The sequence below is a fragment of the Arachis hypogaea genome, chromosome 1 (genome assembly GCF_003086295.3).
Source record: "Arachis hypogaea cultivar Tifrunner chromosome 1, arahy.Tifrunner.gnm2.J5K5, whole genome shotgun sequence".
NCBI classification, from domain to species: Eukaryota; Viridiplantae; Streptophyta; class Magnoliopsida; order Fabales; family Fabaceae; genus Arachis; species Arachis hypogaea.
Window position 1 is genome coordinate 8,881,357 of NC_092036.1, and position 17,570 is coordinate 8,898,926.

Consider the following 17,570-nt stretch of genomic DNA (forward strand, 5'->3'; position numbering starts at 1 on the left):
AATGCAACTTAATATTATATTATATATATAATCACTTTTTTCATATGTGAAAATTCATTCTATATATATTACAAGATGAGAGTATTAGAAAGAGGAGAAGAGACGGTGGTGGCGCGGCCGGGGCAAGTCAAGTGCCGCCATTGCCCCCACTTTGAATATTTCAATGGTGGGAATCTCAGTCCCACCCACTAATTAAAAATATTTCTTTATCACAATAATATATGTAATATAATATACTATAATTATCATTCACGGGTATGACCATTCTAATAAAGTAATAATTCATCACTTATTATATATAATAAAGTATGTAAGCTACTTTAATTTCATGCATTTTAAATATCAAATATGTACTAAATCATTTCTGGTATTAAAAATATAAGTTATTATTGCTTATATATTACACCACCAAAAATTACTAAAATAAAATAGCGATCGATTTTAATGATTAGTAAAATTAGTTGTTAATAGTAATTGATTTGGTGATCGTTATAAATTTTTGGTTGAATTATTTTATTAGTTTTTATAGTTTTGTGAAATTTTTAATTAGGTCTTTATATTTTTTTCTTTCTTTTAATTAAATTTTTGCACTAATTTTTTTTTCAATTAAGTCTCTCTTAATAGTAATTGGCTAAGTTTTATAGGTATTCAACTAAAAAAAAAATTGATATAAAGACCTAAATAAAAAAATGTAGGGACTCAATTAAAAAAAAAATTGGTTCAAGAACTCAATTAAAAAGAAAAAAAAAAGTATAAGGACCTAATTGAAAATTTCGCAAAACTATAAAAACCAACAGAATAATTAAACCTAAATTTTTATGGAACAAAATAAAATTAATAGCTAAATTAATCGCTAAAATTATAACTGAGCATCTTAAAATTATTTATTTTAAAAACTTAAATAGTTACAATTTTTTATGAGATCATAGAAATCTATATAAATTGCGATTTGCAACAGATTAAATTAATTAGGTTATTTTTATTACTAGTATTAAGTCCAATGTCATATCTAAATTTTTCCACAAATTATTGGAAAATATTTATATCAACCATATGAATGGAGGAGAAAAAAAAAAAAGAACGACACTATTTTCAATATCATAGACAAAACTACAAAAACCATTAATGAATAATAATGAAAATTTTTTTTACCAGAGATTATTTATATATTAATTATGACAATGGATATATGTTAATGTGCGTGGATTAGGACCAATGACACAAAGGTAGCGGAGTCAATACGGATCATGTTATTTACCAAGAAAAGATTAGCCACCAAGCATTATATATACTTCCAAAATATCTTATATTATTATTATATATTTATTATATTCTTTTTTCAATTTACTTGCAAATTGAGCCAATGGTTTCTCTAAGATGTGTTAAACTAACCGCCTCTCACTAGTAATGACATAATCATTATATTTTGAAAATTCGTCAGCTCCAATCCTAACGGTGTCTGTGGGAAAAAATTTGAATATATATAAGAAGTCTTATCAATAATAATCAATAATATAATTAATAAAATGATAACAAATTACATTATTTGCCGCCTCTAAAATAATAATAAATTACATATAATCACTTTCTTGATTTAATTTGTCATTTCTATTATTTTCCTAACGGAACATTGATTGAGATCATTTCTAGAATTTTATATGAGAAAAATATTATGATTATTGATGTTATTTATTGTAATTAAAATACAATCCATATATGTCAGTCTCTTTTATTCAAATAAAAAATAAAACACTATATGTCTTACACTCTAATTTATTAAACTAATAAACAAGGCGTATATAAATTATAAAGTAAGATATGGATGGAAAAGTATATACTATAAATTTTATGAATAGGAGATGTAGTGATCTTTAATTTTAAAAATATAAATATAAATAAATTATAATTTATTTTATAAATTGGAATTTTTTATTTTTAAAAATTATTTTATTATTAATAATTGAACTAATTTTATAACTATTTGAATTCAATCAAATACATATTCTTATATATATATATATATTTTTTATGATAAAATATTTTACATAATTAAAATTATAATTCTATTAACTTATAAGTAATGAAACTTATATGTATATTTTAATTTGAGTAATTGATATTTTAATTTAAAAATAGAAGTTAGTTAATAATATTATTATCGAATTCGATATCCGCCGATATGAATAAATATCAGTACTCTTTGTTAAGCTTAATTTTACTAATGTTTTACTAAATACCTTTCACCTTTAAATTACTAATGTCATTTAAATTAGTAACTCATATATTATTAACTTTATATATAAATTATTATTATTATCGTATTATTATAATTATTATTATTATAACTATTTGACTTTCCTATTTTCGATTACCTAGTCTACGCTTTCGTTTATATATATATATATATATATATATATATATATATATATATATATATATATATATATATATATATATATATATATATATATATATATATATATATATATATATATATATATATATATTATTCACTAAAGTTCGTTCTTGTATATATTATTATTATTATTATTCACTATTTAACCTAATACTTCAATCATTATATATATTACAAAACCTAATATTATATATTATATATATATATAATATATAATATTAGGTTTTGTAATATATATATAATATTAGGTTTTATAATATATATATATATATAATATTAGGTTTTGTAATATAATATTATGTTATTATAATTTATTCTTTCTTCTATTATAAGTATAATTAATTATTATAATTTCCTTTCATAAAGTGCATTTATATAATAAAGAAAGTCAAGACGTCTTGCTTTCTTAAGTCATAAGTATATATATATTTTCAGTTTTTTTTCGATTTTACTTGTCTATTTTACGAATATCCATGCGAGTGTGTCACGATTTTCTGTTTATCATTTTTGTTTAGCTTATCCTTTAAAACTCCTAGATATGATTTCATTCAACTATATATATGTACATATCCTTTTTTTTTAGAGGTCGTAATACCTTACCACCTCTACTTTATGACTTAAGCGTAAGACTTTGTGTGGTAGGATGATACAGAATATACGTATAAGATTACTACATAAAATCCAAAACTTATGAGATATAATAAATAGACCAATATTCTATTTTTTTGGTCCAATAATATTGATAATTATATTTAAAGATAAAATATATTTTTTATCATTAAGATTTATAATTTTTTTCAAAAATACTTTTAATATTTAATTTTATTTTTAATATTTTCGATTTATTCAGTTGTGTGCTTAATATTTTAGATTTGTATCAAAATTATCCCAAAATATTTTTAATTTTATTCCCAATATTTTAAATGTAGATAACTGTCAAGGATAATTTTAATACAAATAAAAATATTTAAAATAAAATTAAATACAATTAAAAATTAGAAATATTTAAAAAAAATCACAAACGGTTAAAGGCAAAAAAATATATTTAACCATATATTTAATAATCATCTACCTGATACTATAGAATTAGTAGAGACAGTTGCATTGGATACATTGACCCTAGAATTAGTTGGTGTAGAGGAATTATTATTTGTGGCAAATATATCTTCCCTGGCCTTTAAATTTGACTCAATAAAAGTAGGCATTGAAGGTTGAATATTCTCAAATAAGCCCTTATTATTGCTACTAAGTAAGATTACTACTTTAGACATTGCTGGTCTCATTGTGGTTGATGCTTGAGTGCACAACAAAGCAATTTCTATTATTTTCTTCACTTCTTCTTTATCATATTCATTAGGGTTTATGCTTTCATCCACTAACTCAATGTGCATGCCTTGTTCATATAGTTTCCATGCCTGTTGAAAATAAATTCAAGAACAAAAGTTAAATGGTAATAAAATGTTTTTATTAATAAAAAAAATTGATACCAAATTATAGGATAAAATTCTTACTTGTTGAAGAAGGTATTCTTGGCCATCGTCAATATCAATGTTCACTTCTGTACATTTTTTACCACTTATAATTTCTAGAACCACAATTCCATAGCTATAAACATCGGTTTTTTCCGATAATTGGCCATGAATAGCATATTCTGGTGCAGTATATCCCCTAATAAATCCATTTTATATATATATCAAAATAAAAATAATACTCTTTGAATAAAAATATATATATAACAAGTTTATGCATCTAAAAATTTGTAAATTACACATTTAAATATTCTTTAAATAATAAAATTATTTGATTTATTTTGACTTACATTGTTCCAGCAAATCTTGTGCTAAGATGGGATTGATCTCTGGGTAAAAGCCTAGCTAATCCGAAATCGGCAATTTTGGGTTGAAATTCATCGTCCAAAAGAATATTACTAGTTTTTATATCTCGATGTATAATAGAAACATGAAATTCCTCGTGTAAGTATGTCAAGCCTTTAGCTGTGCCTATAATTATATCGTAACGTTGCCTCCAATTAAGGGAACCTTTTTTGTCACCTATAAACCATAGTTTATATTAATTAAAGATATGATAAAGATTAAAAAAGAAAAATGAAAGAGAGATTGAAGAAGTAATTAAGTAATAGTGGTTGTATAATTAAGAGATTGATAATACTGACCAAATAAGAATTTGTCAAGGCTCTTATTTGCCATATACTCATAAACAAGGATTCTCTCTTGGCCTTTATTGCAACATCCAAGAAGTCTAAGAAGGTTACGATGATGCACATTACTTATAAGTTTTACTTCAGTTTCAAAATCATCCTTCATCTTCTTGGATTGGCTTAGAATCAATTTCTTGACTGCCACAACTTTTCCATTTTCCAGAATTCCCTGCCCAGTTAATTTAATTTAAACATGAAATGATTTAAAAAAAAAAAATCTTTAGAGAGGTGGCATATATATAGCATTAGTTTTAATCTTAATCTTAATCTTAAAAAAAAATTGTTTACTCATTTCTCTTTCTAACAATTAGTTTTTGTGGGCTTTGTTGTACCTTTTGCATGGGCTTCCCCTGTTTTTTGGAACCCAATGTTAATTTATCAAAAACATTAATGAATATTGCTGCTTTGTAATTTGTAATGTCACGGTTTTTAGAAAATGGATATTGACATTTTATTTTAATAATATTTTTTTTATAAATTCATACAAATATACAATACAAAAAGATCATATGCAAAGTGATATTATAAAATATAGAAATGAAATTATTATTTTTTAATTATATGTCATTTTCAAATTATCTTGATAATAAAAATTTTATCTTATTAGTCATTAACACGGGCAACAAAATAATAAGGATGAAAAGTAATTTAGAAAAGTCTCAAAAAAAGTGACAATATCAAATTTGATGATACAAATGATTTACCAATAATAATATTATTAATTTGGGCTTCAAGGGCCCTTGTTAATAATAGGTGATTTATTCTATAAATAATTAAATATATTGAGTAGTGTTATTGTTTACCTTGTATACGTCGCCAAAGCCTCCTTCTCCAAGTTTATTATTTTCACTGAAATTTTCTGTTGCAGCTTTCAAATCATTATAGCTGTAATTAATTGGACCTTTCAATTCAGTTGCCCCCAATATATCACCTGATAATAAGTAAAAGTTAATTAATTAAGTTATAATTTCTTTGTAAATTAAATGTAATATATTTGAAGGTTTTATATAAGTATTCCTAGACATGTAAAGTCTACTGTTGTCTAATATCAAGCATGAAATCGTGAACCTTTTTATTATAACGGTTAATTATAATTAATTAAGAAATTAAACCAGTCCCAATCACCATGTCAAATTATTAAAAAAAAATCAAGTTGTTTTACTTTTACCTCTATGAACCTCTTCCTTTTTCTTGTTGGATCGTTTATACCAGAAAAATAATGCAAAGAAGATCACAAAAAGAGCAATGCCTCCAACAACACCACCAATAATGCCCCATTTATTGCTTGAACCTCCTATAATAGAAGGCAAAAAAAAAAGGTATTCATGTTAAATTTTAAGAGATTTTTTTTTAATTAAGAAAAAAAATATATTATGTGTATACTATAAGTTAGTCATTATAAATTTATAATAGTTATTATATATTTGTGTATGAATATATATGTTATACTGTTCAATTCATTTTCAAGAGATATTTTATATTTCAATATGTATTTTATACAAATTATTAATTTAATAGTTAATTTTTTTATATACACTTAATAAGCGAGCATGGTTGAATCAAATAAGATTATAAGTATATAATAAAAGATATTAAAGCATACTTAATTAATCTGTTAAATAATCAAAGAACTTCAAATAACTTGTAAAGAGAGAGGATATTTTCACTCTAAAATGGATAATGTTACTTCAATTTAATAAGATTATATTATAGATATATTTTGTATATATTATGAAGAAGTTTTTTAAATGAAAGTGACCATCAATTTGAAAATGACAATATCTATCTTTTAGCTTATATTATTGCTAAACAAAATCTTGGAGAATATTTAAAGTGTGTATTTTTTTATTCAATCATACAAGCACGTACATAAAAAAATAACCACTAAATTAGGTATTGGTATAAAATATATATCAAAATATGAAATATATATTAAAAATAAATTAAATAATATATATTTATATATAAATATATAATAATTGATTTATTGTCTGATTTTTAATATGTAAATAATATTTTTGTTTTTCATTATATATGTGTATGTGTGAGTTTGTGTAAAGAAAATTAGGAGTACTTAGTTGTCTTTTTAATTTAGTTTCTTACTTATTTTTTAGTATCTCTTATTTGGTCTTGATTAAAGAAAAACAGAGCATCATAGTACCTATTAATAATCAATTAGTTAATTCTATAATAATAAATTGTTTACCTTGGTTTAAATAGGGAGTGATGTCAATGGTTTGGTTATCAGAAAAGAAGGGTAAATTTGAGTATCTCATAAAGCACCCTGCATTATAAGCCCTACCATCTATGTTGGGAATGCAATTACTCTTCAAGTTAACAAATCCAAAAGTCAAGCAATCCAAGCAAGAGCTTTCAGTGGCGGTTTCCACACATTGCGCGACAGCATACACGGAACCGCCGCCACTAGCTACTAGTGTTTTAGTGGCAGCAAAGAAGCCTTTGATTCTTGGTGTTGCTAATTGGAGATTCTTCAGAGCCTGAGTTACAGTTGCACCAAAAGTAGTAGCTGTTTCCGATGTAGGCATGCTCCCACATAATACACCATCGTTCCCAGGTTCTGTGGTCTTCTCGTAGAACATATCACTGTCATATCTGATCAATATATTTTGGAAACATCATCCAAATTGTTAATAATCAAACAATAACCAATAATGGTGTTCCAAAAGTTTTGAAGTGGATTCCATGACTCTAAGTTCGTTTCATACCGGGGTAGACTGGAACAGAGTTATATACATTCTTATAATAAGAATATACTTTTTTATTATGAAAAAAGGGTTATCTTAGCATATTTTAAATAGATATATGTTTACATATAAATTAATAGATCCTTGTGTTGTTTCGTTTTATTTAGGATTAAAAATAGATGTAATTAGATCCACTTTTTATTTATGTATTATTATTTTAGACTTTATTTACCTTTTTGGACTACTAAATCTGTCATTAAATCGATAAAACTAGAAATTTGTAAGCGTAAAAAATTGATTGAAATAAAAATTATACAAAATAAAATAAAATATTTTTTAAAAAAATAATCTTTAATCAATTTATTGTTAAAAATCAAACCAATTTAATTCATCTACCATTTTTTTGACAAATTTTGTTGTTTCCTTTAAAATTTGTTGTACATGAATTTTTTTGTTATGAACCAAATCAACTTAATAACCGTAACGGATCCGGTCTATTAAGTTTCATAGGCCCTCAACAAACCGGCCCATTCAAGACATATTCAAATTCTAATAACCTGTTAGCTCACATGGTATATTTTTTCCTTTTTACCTCGAAGGTCCAGAGTTTAAATCCAATCAAACACAACTGAAGAGAAAAAATTTGATAAGTGTGCGAAGAGTATATAGATATATTGTATATATTAAAAAAAAACAATTTAACTGGTCCCTAGACTTTTCCTTTAACTACTTTCAAGTATGACATTATATCCTAACACTTATTCTCTATTTCTCTAACTCTCTCCTGCAAGATCAGTGGATACTTGATCTCTCTTTATCTAAGCAAGCATTCTTTGACTTTTCAAGTGTAGTCTTGTATAATAACCAATTTTTAACTAATCTAATTGAACCAACGATTAGTTCAGTTATTCTCATGTCCATGGATATTAGTTAGGGAGGGGTTGGAGTCCTCCACCTTTTCCACGTTCTAAATTTGTCTCTTACTTTTTTGAGTTTTCAAAATACTACTAATTAATAGTTCACATGTTGGGGTGGTAAAGTCAATTTTATCTGCGTTTTTCCGTTTAATGAATTGATTCAACTTGATTGTTCAATGAATCCAACTATACCTTGGGCAACTAATAATAATTACACTAACAATTCGAATGTATTATTCAATTAATTTTCTACTTCTATTAGAGAGTTTTAGAGTAATAATTGAAGTGTGTTTGTATACTTAAAAGATTTTGAATTCAAATTGAAAAATTAACCACTACCAAATTAGACCCTCTACATTATATTCTCTAATAATTTAGTCAACTAAAATAATAGTGATTCCCAAGATGGAAAAATCATACATCTTTGTAGTAAGACAAGAATGATATCATCACCCAACTAATAAATTAATGGTGTACCAAAACTAACTCAATAATAATCTTTTTATTATTTAAAAAAATATGAATAAACAATAAAAATATTAAATAATGTGAACAATAGATATATCGAATGTTTAATTTACTAACTGTGTATATGGTTATTCTAATATTAAAATTTAGGTGAATAATTTAGAATATAATGTATTTTACTTAAATTAGACTGATTTTAAAGTCCTTTATTTATATTATTCAAAAGAGTCATTGATTATCTACTATAAACCTTTAAAAAATGGTATAGCTGTACTCAGCAAGCCTAGGGAAGGCGATGACCAGTTGGCCACCCTCCACCAATTTCAAAGTCAACAGAAACTTACATGTAGCTCAACACATTCTTTTTTCAATTATATTATACATATACACTAAAAATTCACCACTAATTAATTATTTATCTAAAATATATACTAAAAGTATAAAATATATAATATATATTTATACATTAATTTAGTAGTTAATTTTTTATATAAAAAATTTTTTTTTATTATTATTGTGTTTGTCTATTCATAAGATGAGAGTTATTAAATATTCATGTTCAACATATTAGAAACTTATTAATCTTTTTATTAAAAATTAATTTTCTCCTTATATATATATATCAAAAATGATTAGGGACCAAAGTTTAAGAGCGCAAAGGCAGCCCTAATTTATCTTTTTTGTTCTTTTAATGCTTTCACTAACTTTGGTTACAATAATTTTATAATTACAATTATAAATATTAAATGTATAAAATTATAGATTGTAAATTAAATAAGATAATTTTAGTTATTTTTTTATATTTAATTATACAATCATGACATGATATAAAAATTTAAAAAAAATAAAAAAATGATATATATATAATTATATTTTAAATATAAAAAATTCAAATACATTTAATTAAATGTGTAAAATTAAAAACTAAATGTGTTTAAATAATTTAATAAATTTAATTAAATTATTATTTAACGGTTATTATCTATTAATTTGGCATAAAATTAACTGGACATCGTACTGTTTACCTTCAAATAAAAAGAAGTTCTGGCAGAAAAAAACATACCTTAGAAAACAGCCGTCAAAGGTGACTCTGGCACCATTACTACCATCGGAACAGTTGCGGTTCTGCGCGGCGGCGGCGTCGAAGCAAGCGAGGCAGTCGCTCTGAGAGAGGTAATCTCTGCACTGAAAGAGAGCATAAGTTGCTACCTCTCCCCTTGTTTGTTGTGATGTTCCAAAATACTTTCCACTTCCCCTTATCTCTCCCCTCATCGTTGAAACAGTTCCGTTCACATTGGCATGTAAATTCTTCAACTCTGTTCCGTTTAGCGAGTATGAACTGCACCCTTTGTTTATTAGATTTGTTTGTGGATCTGCAACAACAACAACTGCACCGTGAAGATCATCATGCCATGTCCACCACAAGCAGATCGCGGTTATGGTCACTATCTTGAGTTGCAGCATCGTATATGTGACTTTGAGAGAGAACTGAGTCAACTATCAATGTAAGTTTGATTTAGCTTTATACTCATTTCTGTGATATTTTGGGATTATATGATGGGGACAAAAGCTGAAGACTTGAGAGTGATTTATGAATTATGATCCGTAACCGGATAGAGGAGAGTAATGTCACACCCATCATAGCCATTGATTTAATCTAATGGTTTAGAATTTTCCTTTGTGAAAAACGACCATTATGTCAAATTCTCATATTGACCATTTAATTTCCATGCTCCATTAATAGCATCTCAAATATCGAGTTCAATTTTATTTTAGATTTTATAAAATATTATATTAAATTAATTTTAATAGAATATTTTTAAAATATTATTTTTAATATTTATAAGAAATAAATTTATTTAGGATTAAGATTTCTATTAAAATTAATAGATAAAATAAAATTAATCTTACTTAAAAGTGTCACATATCTTGGGAGGAGAGCTGACCTCTCTCCTGATATACCTGTTGGGCGGGCCATGAAGTTTCTATGAGCTGTCTTAACTCACATTAAATTTTCAATTAGGTCTCTATACTTTTTTTTTCTTTTTAATTGGATCCCTGCACTAATTTTTTTTTTCAATTAAGTCCCTCTTAGTAATAATTAGCTTAATTTTATAGGGACCCAACTAAAAAAAAGAATTGGTATAGGGACCTAAATAAAAAGAAAAAAAGTGTAGGGACCCAATTAAAAAAAAATTAGTGCAAGGACTCAATTAAAAAGAAAAAAAGTATAGGGACTTAATTGAAAATTTCGCGAAACTATAGGGACCAACAGAGTAATTAAACCTAAAAATTAAGACATTATTTAAATTTGTCTTTAAAAAAATTTCTTAATCAAATTATAGTATATCAAAATTTTAAAATTAATCATATTTGTCATTCAGTCATTCCATTAATAATTTTCATCAACAATTAATGTTGTGAAATGTTAATTGACAACATACATGATACATATCATGTCTAATTGAATATTGACCAAATATGTTTATGAAAATCTATTAACTTAATTAGTTATTTATCCCGATTACATAAATTATATTTCCAATATGACCTAACGACTAAATTGATAGATTTTTATAAAATATTTGGTCAGCGTCCAATTGGACATGTCCAAAATAATTTTCTTTTGATCCAACAAAATGGTTGGTTCGAAATTAAAGAAAAAAGAAAGAAAATGGTACATGCTTTCCACAGTTACATTCCTTCAATGGGTTATGGAATTCAAAATTTAATTAACTTGGATTTATTGCATGCATTGGTAACAGGAAAGAGAAAGTTCAAATTGATTTGATTGATTTTAATGCTTTACACGTTACTATGCATAGGAGAATGAAACTAGGATTTAATTTTGTTTAATTTTATCCATTGCTTCCAAAGTTTCTTTCTCTCTTCTCTGTCTTCTCTCTCTTGTTTTTAAATTGTCACTTCCATCAAAGATGAAGATGGAAGAAGCTATCAGTAAAAATCACACAGAGGCTAGCAAGAAATAGGCGGCTAAGGTGACGATGGCCCGTGCAAAAAGAAGATCCAAGATATGGCATGGTTAAGATCTTTTCCACTAAAGGCAAGATATGGTGAAGAAGATTCAAGATCTTCATGCCTAAAGTAGAAGCAATCCGATTCGGTCAAAGAAGAAGATCTCTGAGGTGAAGCTCGTTTCTATTTTTGTTCATCCATCACAGAAGGTAGCTATTGTAGCTACATGGAGGGAGAAGCAAAAATAGAACAGATGGAGCTGTTAAGGATCAAGAGTTCATCAAGGGTCAAAATTCTTTCTTGGAGACAAAGTCAAGATGAAAGGCTCAGATTGATGAAACTTGATAAGACGGGATGAGAAAGAGGTAAATGCATGTTAATTTGCTTTTGGTTTTCCCTCTCTCTTCTCTCTGTCCGAACCGGTCTTGATATTGAAGAAGAGGAAGGTGACTTGGTTGAACTGGGTTTCAACTTTGGAAGCTTCCCCTTCTATAATAAGGGTGAACGGCTAAGGTTTGAAGCAAGGAGAGAAAGCACAGAGTTCTCATAGCTATCCTAAGCTTACAGAGTTGTTCTTCTTCAATGTGTTTTATTTTGTATTCTTTTCTTTAATTTTGTCTGTCTGAGTCTCATGGTGAAAAAGGCAAATAGTGTGAGATTTGTAAGAAAAAGCCAGTGAGAGGTAAAAGACAGAAGGTACAAAATTAAAGAAAAAGCCATAGATGTCTTAGAGGTCGTTTGTACATCTATGTGTTGTGTATCATAATTTTGTGGGAATCTCCTTGCAAGTTGGGTTAGCACTTAGCAGTTGAAAGCTTGGTAGGTGACCAAGTCAAGTTCATATTTGGGGATAGATTATGGACTTGTCCCGGATAGGAAAGGTAGTTCCTAGGGAACATTGGTATTTGTAATCAGAAGATTATAGTGAAATTCCATCAGTGTTGTGATGGAGACTGGATGTAGGTTGCATTACACCTAGCAGCTGAACCAGGATACATCTTGGTGTGATTCTCTCTTTCTCTTCTACTTCATTTCCGTTTTTGCTGCATAGAAGACGAAATTAAAAATATCTCCTCACCAGTTATGAGATAAAAAGAAAATGTCTCTTGACTAGTGACGAGACAAAAAGTAGAAATATCTTCTAAAATATTCTAAAAGGCAGCAAGTGTTACACAGCAAAAAATGGGCTAAGATTCAACCCCCCATTCTCTTAGCCACTGATTACCATCAACTTTTATTTTATTGTAGGAGATAGACAACACCTGAATATGCAATTTACGACCAATTATTAGAAAAAGTTGATACATACAGCTATGGTAGTGTGGTCCTAGAAATTATAAGTGATCAAATGAATACCGAAATAGTATAGAAAAATAATGAGAATCCTCATCAATCCCAACCTATTCAACAAGCTCAACAACCTCAAGAAGTGTCATTAAGGAGATCCATAAGAGAAAAGAGAAGTGCAATTTCGGATGAATATGTAGTCTATCTCCAAGAATATGAGGATAGCATTGGTTTGACAAAAAAATGACCCAATCAATTTTCTTTAAACCATGCAAAGTTCTAACTCTAAAAAGTGGATCGATGCCATGAAAGAAGAGATAAAGTCTATGAAAGACAATGACGTTTGGGATCTCGTAAAATTACTTGAAGGTGTAAAACCAATTGGTTGTAAATGGATATTTAAAACCAAAAGGGATTCTAAGGGTAATGTCGAAAGATATAAATCTCGTCTAGTCGCTAAAGGCTTTACTCAAAAGGAAGGTATAGACTATAAAGAGACTTTCTCTCAAGTATCATTGAAAGACTCTTTTAGAACCATAATGGCACTGTTAGCTCATTTGGACTTGGAGCTACATCAGATGAATGTAAAGACAGCATTTCTCAATGGTGACATTAATAAAACGATGTACATAGTACAACCAAAAAATTTTGTATCATCAGGTGATTCAAAATCTATGGTTTGTAAGTTAAAGAAATCCATCTATGATCTCAAACAAGCTTTCTGTCAATGGTATCACAAGTTTCATCAAGTCATTACCTCATATGGTTTTGAGGTAAATATCATAGATGAGTGTGTATATCGCAAGTTCATGGGAGTAAATACATCTTTTTGGTCTTATATGTTGATGACATTCTACTTACCAGTAACGATATAGGCTTGTTGCATGAAACTAAGAAATTTCTATCGAACAAATTCAAAATGAAAGATCTTGGTGATGCCTCTTTTGTATTAGGAATCGAGATACTAAAAGATCGCTCTCAAGGTATTCTTGGATTATCACAAAAGAACTATATTGAAAAGATTTTAAGTAGATATGGTATGGAAAGTTGTAGACCAATGGACACATCCGTAATTAAAGGAGACAAGTTCAGTCTCAAGCAGTGTCCTAAAAATGATCTTGAAAGGATAGGAATGCATGATAAACTGTATGCATCAGTACTAGAGAGTTTAATGTATGCTCAAGTCTGCACACGTCCCGGTATATTATTTATAGTGGGAGTGTTGGGTAGATACTTGAACAATCCGGGCATGGATCATTGTATAGCTATTAAACGCATAATGCATTATCTGAAGAGAATAAAGGATTACATACTTATTTATCGGAGATAAGAAAATTTGGAGATCATTGGGTACTCTGATTCTGATTTTGCGGGATGTCAAGATAATAGACGCTCTACTTCAGGCTGTATCTTCATTTTGGCTGGAGGAGCTATTGCATGGAAGTCTAACAAACAGACTCTTGTAGCTTCCTCAACAATGGAGACAGAATACGTTGCTTGCTTTGAGGCATCCAAACATGACATATGGTTGCGAAAATTTATCATTGAGCTTCGTATAGTAGATGATATTGAAAAGTCATTAAAGATAATTTGTGACAACAAGTCAGCAGTATTATACTCCAACAACAATAAGAGCTTGACAAAATCGAAGCATATAGACATCAAGTTCTTAGTTGTCAAGGAGAAAATTAAAAAAAAAAAAACAGATTTCCATAGAACATATAGGAACAGAATATATGCTAGCAGACCCATTAACCAAGGGATTGATCCCTAAAGTCTTTCATGAGCACACTGCTCGGATGGGTGTCAATATTTGTGATGCCTCGGTTTAGTGGAAGTTTATTTTATGCTATATGTCCTATGACAGATATTGAGTTATTTTTTCTGCAAAATTAAGTTGATAGTTTATTTCATGTTATGTGAAATGTTCATTTTACAATATTTGTTTTGTGTTTAATCTCAATAAAGTTTTCAAGTTGGACTAGTTAGAAATAGACATGCATGAGATCACTTGGCATGTAATTTCCATATTACTCATCCAAATTTAATTTATGTCGTTAAGTATATTAGGATAGTGATTTTTGTGGTCTAGTCACGACATTTAATGTGATAAAAGTTGCGGTAATTCCATATCTAATGTATGAGACATAGAGATTGTTAAAGTAATAAGAAAAATAGTATTCAGATGCACGTATAAAGTTTATAAGATGTGATTATGTCAAGAAAGAATATATGTAGTAAGAGTCACAATTCAGCCGCGTAGGGATATAGAAAGTTTTGGTTGAGAAAGATTGAAAGAACCACAAAATTGAGACAATCCTTCTGTCTAATTTCTAATTTCTATTAGTAAAGGTACGCTTTTGCATTATGATATATTTTTTGGTGATTCAATATGTGAATGATTTGGGTTATTGAAATTAATTTATTCCAACATTAATTCATCGCGAATTAGAGCTCCATTTAAAGGTTTGTCGCTAGCCAACAAACGCTACATGCAAGGAGTAAATTTTATTATTGTGCCATTTAAACATATTAATATATATATATATATATATATATATATATATATATATATATATATATATATATAAAATGAATTCATATTGAGGAATTTTTATAATTTCACAAAGTTTTCAATTACATATAAAAAACATGATTGTTCATAATTAAATCAAACTTGGTTTCTTCATTGGTAAGAATTTGAATATAATCAGAGTTTGCTATTACTTAAATAAGTGTATGTAACTAAGCATTGTTTAAATAACTGCATGAATAAATTAAAGGACAATATGCCAAAAAACGAATATTGCCAATACATATTTGAAGTCTCATAATTATAAACAAATTTACGAGGTCACCTCTAAGTTTTTGCCGTAATGTCAACATAAGAGTTTCTAGAGAACGCAAGAATGAGAGTGTTTTACTCAAATTTTTATTCCATTGTTAACAACAAATAAATCAACAATTTTCGAGTTTTATTTCACAATCTTAATTTAAGGAGCGGAAACGACTTTTTTTGTGGGTGTCTCAAAGTCTCAATTGTAGTTTCGAAAGTAAAATTAAAGATAAAAAGAAAAACATACAAGGTACTGGAGGCAAAGTAAAATGCAGAAATTAAAACAAACAGGAAATTAAAAAGAAGATGAAAGAAGAAACATGAACGTAAAAGAGAAAAAGACGTAAAAGTAAAGGAATTTTATTAATAAAAACTGGGAAAAAGCAAAGTACAAGTGTTTGAGTTCAGAGGAATTACTTAGGATTCCCAATTTTACTCTGTGATGCCAAGGGGCTGAGAGCGTTTTGGGTTTCTAAGTGTTTTTCAAGAAGAACTGAACTGATTACAACGTGTTCCTAAAGCTCTATTTATAGACTAGCCTAATCTCAACGGGCAGTTACTCTTTGTACACCACTTGCAGGAAATTTGAATTTCTTGTAACTGTTCCCGCACTTCTTACTTGATGTTAATTTCAAAATTTAAATAAATAACCAACTATCAAATGATCTAATTTAATTTAAAATAGATATAAATATTGTATAAAGGAACATTACCAAATAACTAATTATTTATTTTTATAAGTTTCTTATAAAAATAATATTTTGTCTAACACTAAGTGATAATAATTTTTTGCCTAACAAGATGCCTCCCAAGATTTTTCACTTGAAGATATGCAATGATTGAAAGTGAGAAAACTTAGTTGTTTATTGACATTTTTCTTATTTTTGATATTGAAAGTCAATTGACATTTTAGACACATCCGCTTGACAGATTAAATGCCTACTAGTAATAGACTTAACAGAATTTCTAAGTCTATAAAATTTTTACATTAATAATTTAACTGTCGACGGGGTCTATTCTTTTGTATGAAATTTTTAAGTGTGTCAAATGATATCTGTTCTAATTTTGGCACATTAAATGTGTATCAATTGACCTTTGCCTTGACCTTTAGTATTTCAATTAAGAGTTTTTTGACACACATTTTCATTGTTTTAATTGACACAATTTTTCTAACTTCAGAAGTAACAGAATCTTAACTTCGTGAAATCGTTTCTTTCATATGTTAAACTCTAGGTGTCAATTAAATTTGATAAAATTTCTAATCTTAAAAAAAATCTCCACACTAACATTCCAATAGTTTTGACTCCAAGCGCTAATAGACTCAACAGAATTTCTAAGTCAATTAGGCTCTTGTATTTATGAAGTACATACCCAAATGTCAATGAGAGATTATTTTTGTCCAAAATTTAAAACTTGATGCTTTGGACACATATTTGTCTCATAATCTTAATGCTTTACAGTGTCGGTAGAACTTGCAATTCAAAGAAATCACAAGAACATGTTAGCTTTTACAAATTGAATTGCGAATATTAATTAGCTCTTTACTTTATCTTTTGAAACTTCAACTGGATATTTTCGTGTCTTTAAACATGTGGAATGCTTATCTCATGTATACCTGGCCTATATACTTTTAAATATTTTTCATTTATTGAATGAATTCTTCTTCCTGATTCGATTTCAATAATCTTATAGACATTTCTAGAGTAAACCTTGTCAACTACATAAGGTCCTTCCCAAGTTGGAGACC

The 17,570-nt window shown here is 27.5% G+C and overlaps 1 protein-coding gene across 1 annotated transcript; it reads right to left on the reverse strand.

The window, feature by feature from the left end:
* Positions 1-3,441: 3,441 nt before the first annotated feature.
* Positions 3,442-10,305, reverse strand: LOC112794856 (cysteine-rich receptor-like protein kinase 3). The gene is made up of 8 exons (XM_025836832.3): positions 9,788-10,305; positions 6,841-7,247; positions 5,803-5,928; positions 5,438-5,565; positions 4,590-4,803; positions 4,236-4,467; positions 3,928-4,084; positions 3,442-3,831 (listed from the first exon to the last, which is right to left on the reverse strand). Exons 1-8 carry the CDS (start codon positions 10,186-10,188, stop codon positions 3,481-3,483), a joined length of 2,016 nt encoding a protein of 671 aa, XP_025692617.1. The 5' UTR covers positions 10,189-10,305; the 3' UTR covers positions 3,442-3,480.
* Between the last annotated feature and the right edge of the window lie 7,265 nt (positions 10,306-17,570).

Bases quoted from the DNA above. Each gene is read 5' to 3' on its own strand.
- LOC112794856 (XM_025836832.3), bottom strand. From the start codon at position 10,188: ATGCTGCAACTCAAGATAGTGACCATAACCGCGATCTGCTTGTGGTGG. The intron at 4,804-5,437 runs GTAAACAATAAC...TTAACTGGGCAG, and splicing joins GCTTTGGCGACGTATACAAG to GGAATTCTGGAAAATGGAAA. The intron at 4,085-4,235 runs GTAAGTCAAAAT...TGGATTTATTAG, and splicing joins ACAAGATTTGCTGGAACAAT to GGGATATACTGCACCAGAAT.